The sequence below is a fragment of the Neolamprologus multifasciatus genome, chromosome 1 (genome assembly GCF_963576455.1).
Source record: "Neolamprologus multifasciatus chromosome 1, fNeoMul1.2, whole genome shotgun sequence".
NCBI classification, from domain to species: Eukaryota; Metazoa; Chordata; class Actinopteri; order Cichliformes; family Cichlidae; genus Neolamprologus; species Neolamprologus multifasciatus.
This window is the reverse complement of record NC_140439.1, coordinates 38,735,102-38,748,050: the sequence shown is the minus strand read 5'-3', so window position 1 is coordinate 38,748,050 and position 12,949 is coordinate 38,735,102. Positions and strand designations below refer to the sequence as shown.

Genomic DNA, 12,949 nt, shown 5'->3' with positions numbered 1-12,949 from the left:
TTCCTGTGTTATCATACAAAACTCTTTATTGTTGTCATGGTGCTGGGTCATGTGACCCAGTATTCTGAGTTTCTTGATGTTTTTGTTCCTTTCAGTCTAGTTTCATTTCAGTTGATCTGGTTACGTTCTGTCATGCCGGGGTTACAGTTTTACTTCAGGATTTATCTGATTCATTTATTATTTATTTATTTATAGCTCCCATTGGTCTCATCCCTGTGTGAAGTTTTCTGTGTTAAGTCTTCGTGTGTTTTTCTGTCATGTTTCATGTCCAAGTTTTCTTTGTTGGTCTAGTTCGAGTCATGTCTGGGTCTCGTTATGTTTCCTGTTTTATTTTGAAGGATCCTTGTGTTTTTTGTTTATTGTATTTAGCTTCACGTCTCCTGTCCTGTCATTATGTTGATTGTTGTCAGCTGTTTTCCCCATGTGATTCCGCTTCCCCTGATCATTCCTTATGTGTACTTAATCCATGTGTTTCTGCTCAGTCGGGGTCAGATCGTCTGTTATCGTCATCTTTTCATAGTTTCCGTTATTGTGTCACAGTTTCATAGCCTGCCTACTTACTCTGTGTTCATAGTTCTTTCACAGAGTGTCATTTTAGTTTACACAGAGTGTCTTAGTCTCCTTAGTTTTCCCATTTCAGTGTTCTCCAGTGTTCTTGTCACGCCATCAGCCACAATAAAGGCTCGCTTTATTTTTGGAAACCTAGTTCTGTCTCCACCGTGTCTACATCTGGGTCTACCTCTTCTTCACACCGGCGCACCCCGCCGTGACGATTGTCTCATAAGTTAATAAATGTCTCGATCTGTTCTCGGGTATTTCTTGATTTCTAGTTCTTTGCTTTTGTTTGTTTACTGCAGCTTTAGTCAGTCATGTCTCATGTCTCTCCTGTCCCTGTGCTCCCTGTGTTTCCTGTTTTATTTTGATAGTCCCTGTGGATGTCCAAATTCATAGGCTGCATCCTCCTGAGGACCCGGACGGTCTGGCCTTCAGATTTGCGTCACCGCTGTCTCTGTAGAGTTGAATAAACTCGTCCGTCTGCTGCTTGCTTCCTCAATATAACAGGACACTGGAGTAAACTCTCGACCGTCTCACACTTCGGTTTAATCAGTTTTCTGTTTGACGTTTATTCAGCTGTGTGAAAACTAGAACTTTAATCTCAGCCAAGCCGATTTACTCAGGAACAAATCAAACACTGAAAAAAGCCAAACAAGAACATTTTTATGTTATCAGAGTGACTCATGTATCATGTTTAACCTGAGTAACCAAAGACCACGAGGGGTTTGAAAACGATGTGCCGGGAGTCCGCCGTTCTCGCCCTGGTCTGTCGAGCTGGTCGGTAACAGACGTGTCTTGATAAACCGAGCAGATATTTGAAGCTTACAGCTACATTCTCGTGTCACAGAAAGAGTAATAAGAGTAATTTTAAAACTTAGTAGCGGCTGCCATTGTTGGAAACTGGAGTTGGCTGGGCCGCGCTATGAATTCTGGGATATGGTGGGCCATGAAGGACACACCCAACCCATCCTTCAAATCTGGGGAAAAGGAGGACGCATTTGGAGGAGTTTTTGAATTTGGACAGCCTTCGTCGCCTGGCTGTGATGCAAACAGCCTCAGGAAGATGAATTTGGTCCCAGCTGTGTTCCCACCGTTCCCCTACCTGTGTGTTTTCCTTGTTCTCTGTCCCAGTTTAGCTCCCTAGTTCTCATGTTTTCATTGTGGAGTTTGTCCAGCAGATAAAGCTGCCGTTTTAAGTTTACTTCCCCGACTGTGTTGGTCCTGCCTGCTACATCAAACGTGACAATGAAATATCTTTTCCCGTTTGACTGCCTGTTCACCACTGGTGAAATAGTTTATTGCGTCTCATTCTGGGAGTGTTGTCGCTCAGCTGTGCGGCGCCTGCATGAGCCGTTCAGCCTCTTTCCTGAGACTTTGGGACTTTTTCTAGAGAGAGCTAAACTTGTGCTGCGTCGGCTCACTGTGGATATATTTGCTCTGACGCTGTAAAAAGAAACGATCTCTGCCAGCATGGCACACTTTCACTGTGTCCCTCTGAGCCTTTAAGCTTTTTTTAGCTTAAGCTTTATCAAGAATTTATCGCTGAGTGTTTCCACGCGGCACAGAGCAGTAAATACACGGCCTGTGATGAGCTCTCCTCCAGCAGGTTTGTTGGATTTCCAGCAATCGGACAGAAATGCAGACTGGTAGAGTGATGTCTGACTGTGATTGATTCTCAGATTGAACAGACGCTCGTGTTGCAGGAGCGTTTTGCTTTAGCGGGCGTTGGAAACCGACGCGGCACGCCTTCTTACAACCACAAAGCTTTGGTGTGAATGTGATTTAATACGCACAACCTTTGTGTTGCTGTTTGTCCTTCTTTAGGCATCCAGGATGACCCGCTCAGATGAGGACAGGGAGATCGGCTGGGATGCCTGGGGCGCCTGGAGCGACTGCTCTCGAACCTGCGGGGGAGGAGCTTCCTACTCGCTACGACGCTGCCTCAATGGAGGGTAACCCTCATTTACCATCTAACAAGACACAATGTGACAGCATCTTTGAAATGTGGAGCGAGAAATCTGATCGTTAAAACAAGCAAAAGACCAAAATCAGCCTTCGGCGTGTGATGTGCGAGCAGAGCGGCGGCTCTCTGCTCGGGTTAATGAGACTGTTTAACCCTTTAAGACCTACCATAGAACCAAGTCCGCCAGAGCTTATATTATATGTTTACATGCTGTGGAGCCATTTTTGGGAGCATTTCAAGTTGCTATACATCAATACAACCATTACAGCCTAGATTTTAATAATATGTCTGCATTAAGTGCATAGTAATTACATTAATTGCAAAAAAGTGCAATAAACTACAAAAAAATTGAAAATCGTTTTTGTTTTTTTAACATATATTTCTAGTTAGAGAAATTTAAGAGGCTTATCCCTCAAAACTGTAAATACAAAAAAGTTGCACAAAATAGTTTCCCACCACAGGAAATTTATTTTGAGTGTCTTCATAGTTTTATTTTTGAAATACACCAATTTTTATACACTGCAGGAAAAACGAAAATAAATATTATAATGCAAATTTGCAAAAAAGCAGCATATGCATCAAAATAAACTATTTCCAGAAGTGCAATATGAGTCCTAAGCATCCCAGAAACGACACAGAAAGTCATAAAGTCAAAGATAACTTTTAAAAACACCAGTATAGGCTCATTGAGGCCCTGAAGGTAAAAAACTACATTTCCGCAAAAATGACGTCACTTCCGGTTTCGGGCAGGTCATGGCGGACATGTGATAGTTCGCGCTGATGGACGTAGGAAGTGTTACAAACAGCTGATCGGATCGGCAAAGCGTGTTTCTGGAATATTATGTTTTTGTTGCTGCAAGTGCTTTTTATGCAGTTTTTGCAAAGTTATATGTGGAAGGAAACTGTGACTGAGGACAAGCTGATGGCATAAGATGTAAGTACAACTCCTCCGGTTTCATATGCAAAAAAAATTATTGCGCTAGCTCACGTGGTTGCAGAGCTACCGGGATTTAAAAATAGTTACGGAGCGTGCCGCTCTGACCGGCTTTAAAGGGTTAATGACTAAAACCTGTCAGACGGTCACAGATCTGCTCAACTCACATTTATCGTGCCATCAAATATTGAAGAGGAATGTTCTGCTGTGTCGTTACCTGTTAAACAGATGTTTCAGGAGGGCGTGGCTTAGCACAATCATTCAGATTTTAAGCAGCAATTATGATAATTTACAGGTTCATTATTTGATTGGAGCATGTTTGCACAATGATGCTGCTCCATCACCATCACCAGTCGTGCTTGTGTGACTTCACGAAAAACGACCACAGAAATACTAAACGTCAAATGGAAGGATTTCCACAAAGGCTGTGACCTGCAGTGGACGCGTCACAGCACTGAAATCTGCTAAAATGTAACCAAACTGTAAGTGAAATCTGAAAATATTAAAAAATATAAAATAAAATAAGCAAACTAAGTTTAAAAGTGAACAAGTGGGTCATAAACCCAAAGCCCAGTCGCCTGTTTCTGTGGACTCGTGGCTCCTCCCACCATCATCTTTTCCCCCCAAAATCTAAAGCTGTGACATCAAAAGTCGAGCAGACAGAGAGCAACAGTAATTTTGCTCTCCCACACGCTCTGATTGGTCAGCTGACCAGGTGGAGCTCAGGTGTTGGTTCCAGCTGCAGGCTAACACAGCGCTAACCACGGTGCAGTGGTGCCATCAGATATTTCATATATCAATAAGTCGCAGTATTCTTTGTTTGTGCTTGTTCGTATGTGACATGCTGCCACAAGCTGTTTGCCAAACAGCATCAAACAAGAAAAATAGAGTTCGTGGTGAGATGAGACGCTCCTGCACGGACAGGAGAAACAGCCGTGGTGTCTGAGAGTGGTTACAGATCACAGTCATTATCCCTGGTTACAGGTGAGAGCTCAGGTGAAGGCTCAGTGCTGTCCAAGACTCAGATTAATCCAAACCCACTTCCTACAACTACCTTTGATGGACCGATGGAAAGGTGGACAGTAAAACCAGGCCTCTGGCTTCATGTCTGACACCCCTGACTAGCATTAGCCACATTAGCTGCACAGCATGCTGAGAGTTTCCTGGGATGATCAGGGCTGCTTGAAGGTATCTCAGCCACAGGTTTTTCAAACTTTCTCTGAAAGCTATAAAAACGACACTAAATGTAAGAAGCTAAACGTGGCACATCCTGAACGCAGCAGAAACTGTAAAGAAGCTTCCGATGGGAAAGACGGCTGGCAGCTGTGATGAAGTGCAGACCTCTGTGTGGACCGGAGCAGATGGATTCTGGGAAGTCTGCCTGGGCTGGTGTGTTCAGCGTCTTCCTCGCACCGATAAAGGCAGCGAGTGTTTGAGTGTGTTTGCTGGGTTTAAAGCCCGCGGCCGCCCGTCAGTCTGTCTCTGCACGGCCGTTCGTCGTGCAGCGTTCAGGAAGTCATCAGAGGCTGTCTGCGTCCTGCGGTATCGCTCCGCAGCCTCCTGGCGATGCATTTGTCTTCATTAAATCTGACTGCAGCGCTGTCACCCGTGCTGCCGCTGTAGCATCTGCTGCGTTCAACAACACAACATAAATACACTCACAGTGGTGCTAAAACTTGCTAATTGACACTTTGTGGTTATGAGCTGAAAGGAAGATCCAAAGAGATAAACAGGAGTAAATACACTATGCAGATGAGTCTTTGAGTGTCTGTATTTTGTCACATTTGTAGGTTTCCTGCTGTGGGCCGTGGAGTCAGTGGAGCTGAGAGCGGGACGAGCGTTGGACGTTTGGTTCTGCATGTCTAGAAACTGCTCTCGATGTTCGGTGACAGACATGAAAACAGTAGTCAGAACCGATCATGTTCCTACATGGTATTAATGAATAATGAAGGAGGATGTTACGCAGCCTAGCTGGCAGCACGCCTCGCCGTCTCAGTCAGAAATGGCGGGGAAAAGGGTTAAATCCATGAATTATTGTCTTAAATCTTCAACATTAGTTACTGAGCAGCGTAATCACGCTCCCTGCGCCGTGTTCGGCAGCAGTCTTGGGTGCAAGCTCTCATCCAGTCCTGCTGAACTTCACTTCCTGTTCTGCTGTCCTCATTAAGGCCCTGCACAGTTCCCGCTGATGACGCTGATGTCAGAGCAGTTTATCACTCTGATTGAAGTCTGGCGTCCAGCCTTCATCTGACTGATCGAGGTTGGAAAAGACGGAGCGAGGCCTCAATCACAGCGGCCGCCGTCTGGAAGTGATTGGAGCTTCTGATTTGTTCAGACTTCATCTGCATGACGAGATTCGTTCTCCATCCGCTGCTGAACGTTAAGCAGCGCGCCCGACGACGAGCTCGACCGACGACGAGCTCGACCGACGACGAGCTCGACCGACGACGAGCTCGACCGATGACGAGCTCGACCGCTGCGTCTGTGCAGCTAGTTTGACTTGTGGACATCATTAGTGAAGTTAGCGTAGTGTGTGTGTGTGTATACCTGTTTAAACGTCTTTGTGGGGACCAATAATTGGAAGTTTACTATACTTGTGGGGACCAAAATCCAATCCATGTCAGGGTGTGTTTGCCTGCACTGGTCAGAGCAGTAAGAACTGCTGTGTCCTGGGTCTCATTGCTTTGCCAAACTGTGCCTTTCTCCCTTCGGGGGTCCGCTGACTCCCGCTCGCTCGGCCTGTCGTACAGCAGCTAACAGAGGACGCCCTCGGCCTGTCCCGCTGCTGTCTGCCTCTTTGATTATCAGAAACATGAAAGATTCTGCAGGTAAGCGTAGAGCGCCACCAAGCTTAGCACCAGGTTTGGGTTCAGATGTGCGTGGTTGCTTCTAAAAGTCTGATGTGGCAGAAACGAGCAGGCGTAAGGACTCGTGTGTTTGCATAAGGACAAAATTGCAGTGGCCGAATGACTTCATTAAGCCATCTCCGCTCAGCCTGCAGAGCACTGTCGGTCAGCCGGGGTGAGACCTGCTAACTGCGAAGAGGGACGAGTGACAAACGAACGGGTTTTTGGGCTGATAAGCACTTAAAAAGTGTTTCACTGCAATCACGGATGTTTCACTCGTCTATTTTCTGCTGCTCCGCCAGGTCCAGGTCGCAGTCTGAGCAGAGCTGGGCCTCCCTCGCCACACCGCACATCCATTTCTTTCAGGGGTAGTAATAGGATTTCCTGAGGTGTCTGCAGTTCATCGCAGAGACGCATGAACCACTTCAACTAGCGTGTGTGTGTGTGTGTGTGTGTGTGTGTGTGTGTGTGTGTGTGTGCGCAGACAGATGCACCTCAGATGCACTCAGGGTCAGAAAGTGAGGCAGAGTGTTTCTGGGTTGTGAAGATGTAGTGAATGTTTTAATGTGCATGTCCACAGCTGTGTCGTCTTTGTGTTTCGTCTCCTCTGCATTGTGAACTTCATTATTTCTATTTTACATTTTTATGCATGCAGGAAAATTAACATCCTGTGAAATCCCACAGTGAATGTGCTGAAAGCCGTTCCCATTAAAGGAGTCCTGCTGAGTTCGGCGCTCCTCACCAAAGCACTCTCTGCTATTAGAGGTCAGAAACTCCATTAGTGAATTATAGCCGCTGTTGAACGTGTAAAGGAGAAGAAAAAACACCACATTTCCTTTCAGTTGATGTTATTGTGAGTTTATTATTCTCATCTCATCTCCTGACAGGCTGTAATGTTACCTCCTCAGGTTTCAGTTGGACACAAGAAGCCAAAATCATCACTTTTCTTTGTGCCAGCTGTACACGTCACACTGAAAGCTCCGTTACGAGCTCTCAAAGGCATACCTGACACATTCAGAATACTTGTTATTATCAGTGTGACATGAAAGTAGGTGAACACCCTTCCTGTCATTATTATTTACTGCAAGTCTAAAGTGTGCTCTACAGAAATGTCATTCTCCTGCTCTTTGTGTCGTTAAACGTCCTTTGAAGACTTTCAGAATAGAGTTGCAGATGAAAGGCGGCGACAGAGAGCCGTCGCAGGAGTAACGTTCAAATAAAAACGGATGATAAGACCTGCATATATTTGCAAGTCCGTCGTGTGCACCTGCAGCTGTCGTCCAGGCTCCTCCTGCAGTAAAGGCTCAGAGCTGTGCGATGACGCATCAGCACACCTGCTGATTTCAGCTCCGTGTGGAGTTTTGACCTTTGGGGATGGCGAGGATGCACGTGCAAGCACAGATGTGAGGAGGCTTTAAATGTAAGACTGAAATTTCAGGGCATTCCTGCAACTTTGCATCTGTGAAGACAGCTTCAAATGTAACATCCAAAATGACAGAAGCTGACACATCTCATAACTTGTAGGATCACCTGTGAAGTCCTGCACTGATACTGAACGAGTGTAGAAAATACAGATTTAACTGACAGATGAAGCCGAGCTTGTACCTGATGGATTTTTCTCCTCTTTGTACCAAGAAACCAGCGAATCTTCACTTCTACTCTAGGAACTTGTTGTTCCTAGAGTATTTAAAAGTAGAATGGGAGGGAGAGCCTTCAGTTTTCAGGCCCCTCTTCTGTGGAACCAGCTTCCAGTTTGGATTCAGGAGACAGACACTATCTCTACTTTCAAGATTAGGCTTCAAACTTTCCTTTTTGCTAAAGCATATAGTTAGGGCTGGACCAGGTGACCCTGAATCCTCCCTTAGTTATGCTGCAATAGATGTAGGCTGCCGGGGGATTCCCATGATGCATTGAGTTTTTCCTTTCCAGTCACCTTTCTCACTCACTATGTATTAACAGACCTCTCTGCATTGAATCATATCTGTTATTAACCTCTGTCTCTCTTCCACAGCATGTCTTTATCCTGTCTTCCTTCTCTCACCCCAACCAATCACAGCAGATGGCCCCGCCCCTCCCTGAGCCTGGTTCTGCTGGAGGTTTCTTCCTGTTAAAAGGGAGTTTTTCCTTCCCACTGTCACCAAAGTGCTGCTCATAGGGGGTCATATGATTGTTGGGTTTTTCTCTGTATCTATGAAGCGCCTTGAGGCGACTTTTGTTGTGATTTGGCGCTATATAAATAAAATTGAATTGAATCACGACTATAAAGAAGTGCTTGTTATGTAAAGCACATTTCACCACACTTTTGACGCTTTAAGCATCATCGTATGTGTGCACAGGCCAACGTGAAGTCAAAGCCAGTCTGGACGTTTAGCTGTGGGTGCAGCTGCACGTGCTGCACTGTGTGAAACAGCGGCTGTTGCACTCGATGTGCAGGTGGTCATAAATGACCCTCATTAGGTTTTTACTCATGGAGAGCGAGAGCGCGTCCCAGGAAACATCTGGAAGTTTCTTGTCGTTCCTTTGATCCCAGCAATGTTCCAATGGAGGAGAACCACCTCACGCATCTCGTTTGCTAACAGCTGTATGAGCTGTAAGAAATGTTCTTCCCCTCTGTCTCTGCACACAGGCGGCTTCTCTCCTCCTCAGGTTGTGTCAAATAATCCAAACCGCCCGTCGTCCTCCGTTAAAGGACCTGCAGTTTCTTAATGTTCACCAGAGACTGAACCCTGGGAGATGTGATTCACTCACGCTGAGTTATTCAAATACAGAAAAACGCTTCTGAGCTGGAGTTTACGTGTTCAGAAACTGTTGAACATCAATGTTGGGTCCTGTTGTGAATTCAGGAGGCCGCTAACGGCTGTAAGCTGTAGGCTTAGGACCGCTGCACGCCCACGCAGAGTTTGTCTCACCGTGGTCGAGTCGTCGATGCATTTCAGCGGGAGAAATCTATTAATTGGCTCATTAATACGGCGCCGTGGTCGGCCGCTGTCCGTGCCGCGTGCAGCTGAATGGCTGCAGCGTGCTTCTCGCGCTCAGATCTGCACTGAAGAGCAGATTGGAGCAGAGCTGCTTCACCCGGGATGAACGAGCTGCTCCCAGTTTAGTCTAATGTTATTGTGCGTTAGCAGGACAAATGTGCATTTTACGGCTGTTAGCACAGCGAGAGATCGTTAACAAGGTGGAACAGATTTAACAGCATGTCCGTGCCGTCACAGGGAACAGCGCTGTGGCACATTTCACAGGGCTCAGGTTCAGAGTGTGTGTGTGTGTGTGTGTGTGTGTGTGTGTGTGTGTGTCTGTGTGTGTTTACTCTTTCTCGGCTTTGTGGGCTCTGCCAGCTGGAGCTCAGTGAAGTGCTGAAATAGCTGCTGACTGAGTAAGGTATGCTGCAGGTGGTGTGTGCTATTACCTTACAGGTGTGTGTGTGTGTGTGTGTGTGTGTGTGTGTGGTAATCTATTATATTCATGGTGGATCTCAGGCCCCTGGAGGTCCGATCTGGAGCAAAGTTTATGGAGGAAAGAGGACGAAACAAAGCGTACATGAAAAGATGGAAACGTGCAGGAAAGATGAGCAAACTGTGTTTCTGCGACTGGTTGATAAGAACATTCAGCTGATCAGCACCAGAAATAGTGATGAGTCAAAAAAAGCTGTGAAGTCCAACGATGCAGCCATGGAGACCAGTCGATGTGAGGTTTGGCTATAGACTGTATATAAAAGATGGATACAGCCCCCGTGATGTCACGGTTCTGGGTCATTCTGACCCAGCTTCTTCAGTTCTTTATATTTTGGTTTCTATAGTGTTGATTATTATTCTAGATTAAGTGCAGCGTCTTCTGCCTCCTCGTAAGTTGTTTCTGGTTTCCTGTTTTACTTTGGAGGTTCATGTCTGGTGTCAGTGTGCTCGGTGTAGTTCATTTTCCTTGTTTAAAAATATGTTTAAAAATAGAGTATTAGAAAAATATATATATCAAGAATGAAAAGAGCAGAAAAAAACAAAAACAAAAAACAAAAAAACCTCTTGATTCTTTTGCTTTGATGTAGTTACTTACTAAGGTGGAAAGTTTTTCTGTTTTTTTTGTTTTTTTCTTGTTTGTTTGTTTGTTTGTTTTGTTTTTGCTTTGTTTGCCTTCTCTCACCCCAACCAATCACAGCAGATGGCCCCGCCCCTCCCTGAGCCTGGTTCTGCCGGAGGTTTCTTCCTGTTAAAAGGGAGTTTTTCCTTCCCACTGTCGCCAAAGTGCTGCTCATAGGGGGTCATATGATTGTTGGGCTTTTCTCTGTATCTATGAAGCGCCTTGAGGCGACATTTGTTGTGATTTGGCGCTATATAAATAAAACTGAATTGAATTGAATTGAATTTTATTATTTGCTTCGAGCCCTGTGTACAGGAGCTGCATGCTAAAAGATCTTTTGTTAAAAGGGTTGGCGTAATAAGCAAATGCTTCAGCCAATACCTTTTGATTAGCCTTGTCTCATGCTTTCTTGCTTTGTGGTAAATCTTTGTTCTGTCTTCACTGAGATATTTGAATGCTAATCAATAAAAAAACATATCACTCACTCACTCGGTTTACTATTCCCCTGTCTCGTCAGCTGTGATTTCTCCCAGGTGTGTTCCCCTCCTGTGTCTCATCCCTTGATTACTGCCGTGTGTATATTAGCCCTGTGTTTCCTTTGTTTTCTGTCACATCGTTAATGTCTACTCACCTTCATTCTCTGTCTTACTCTGTTTTCCGTCCGTGTGTATCTGCCTGTTAGTTTGTATTTTCCCAGTTTAGTTGGTCGGCTGTTCGCCTCACTGAAACCTGCATTTTGAGTCCTTCTCTCCTGCCGGTACGCGAACATGACACGTGACATCACCCCCGGTTTGATTCTGAGTCTTTGGGGACTGACTGCTGCTGCTGTCCTCACACTGAACTCCTCGTCACTCTCAGCCTGTTTTCATTTTAGACGAGTTGATTAAGTTTATGTTTGACTGCCTTAGAGCAGCGGTCTCCAACCTTTTTTACACCACGGACCGGTTTATGCCTGACAATATTTTCATGGACCAGCCTTTAAGGTGTCGTGGATAAACACAACAAAATAAAACTAGTACTGGTACTGAAAAAAAGAAGATTTATTCATAACACACGTGAAACGACCCAGGAAAACTGAGTTAACGATCAAAACGATAACAAAATAACGCTGAAAACCGATAATAACCCTGAAAACTATACATTTCACACCTGAGCCTCAACTCTCGCGGCCGGTACCAAACGACTCACGGACCGGTACCGGTCCGAGGCCCGGGGGTTGGGGACCGCTGCCTTAGAGCGCAGGAGAACCTGGTGACAGGACGATGTTTTTAGCTTTTTAGCTTTCTGGAGACAAGAGGAGCACAAAGCTCCATGTCTGCTGCTCCGTTATGATCATTGAAACTGAAAATACTGTAATATTATCACCACCACTCATCATTCCCATCGTTACCTCCACAGATGAAGCATAAATAGTTCCTCTGATGTCCACGTCAGGCCGATTCAGTTCCCGCAGGCAGAAATCAGCACGTTTACAGTTGTTCAAAGCTTCATGGATGAGGTGAAGGAGGTGTAAACGGTCGGTGTAACAGAGGATGCTTGGGAGTAGGTCAGATGGAGGCAGATGAGGCGACCCGCTAAAGAGAGCAGCTGAAAGTAGGAGACGAATAAGAAAACAGCCTCATCCTGAGAACCGAGGAAAACAAACCTTCCCGCTGAACTTTTCCGTGATTTTCCTTCCTTTGGAGCTAAAAGAGGCGCCACAAACACACGACGTATCAGGAAGTCCTCTGTTTAGCTCATCAGGACTTAGTAGGGTAGCTCAAATAAGGCAGTAGATATAGAGCAAAAACAAACGCCCACGGCAGAGAACATAGATGAACAGGCTGGTTCTCAGGAGTCTGTAGTAACAGCACAGGAAGGCTGAGCTCCAGCTGTGGTGCAGAGGGAAATTCAGGGATTTTATAGGATGTCACTGAGCACTGATTAGCAGGTATCTGTGTCTGAGTGATGCTCCCACCGAGACAGCTGATATACCGTCAGAGAAGGTCATGTCTGCACAAACTAACAACAGAGGAGCTGAAACGCTTCGTTAACAGGAGAAGAAGCTGTTAGTGCGCCTTCTTTACCACAGCGTTGGTGTCGTGGGTCCAGGTGAGATCAGGGAGTGACAGTGGGGGGGTCTGCCACCCCCCCACAGTCACTCTGCGTCCGTTAATGAACTGAGTGAGTCAGTAATTAGGCGGTTATTGTCTCGTTACACCATAATCTCTGCGCCCCAGTGGAACCGTCACCCTGCGGTAGAAAAGATTTTTATCTGATTATAAAAATAATGTTTGGCGACTCACCGGCTGATGATGGAAACGGTGACTCGCTGTTTTTAAAGCTTTTGATGTGTTTTGGTTTTAATCACTAAATCGTTTTTTCTGACCTTGTTTTACAGAAGCTGTGAAGGAAAAACTATCCGCTACAGAACCTGCAGCAACACGGTGAGTCTGAGTGGGTCTGAGGTGGTGCAGACGATGCAAGCATCTTCTGTTGTGCAGAGAGAGCTCGGCCTCAGAGACGGAGGGAGGAGGGACAGCTGAGGGGGTTCCACATCTGCCTCGTAGTGTTTCAGGCTTGTCCAGCGGAGGCTCT

At 45.8% G+C, this 12,949-nt stretch overlaps 1 protein-coding gene across 4 annotated transcripts in view; it reads left to right on the top strand.

The window, feature by feature from the left end:
* adamtsl3 (ADAMTS-like 3) overlaps positions 1 to 12,949 on the top strand; it is a 212,056-nt gene that overhangs the window by 100,184 nt on the left and 98,923 nt on the right. For all 4 annotated transcript variants that reach the window (XM_085160442.1, XM_085160455.1, XM_085160451.1 and 1 more), the window contains 2 exons: positions 2,380 to 2,507; positions 12,753 to 12,798. In XM_085160442.1, coding sequence (XP_085016568.1) covers positions 2,380 to 2,507; positions 12,753 to 12,798 — 174 coding nt within the window. The remainder of the gene's footprint in view (positions 1 to 2,379; positions 2,508 to 12,752; positions 12,799 to 12,949) is intronic.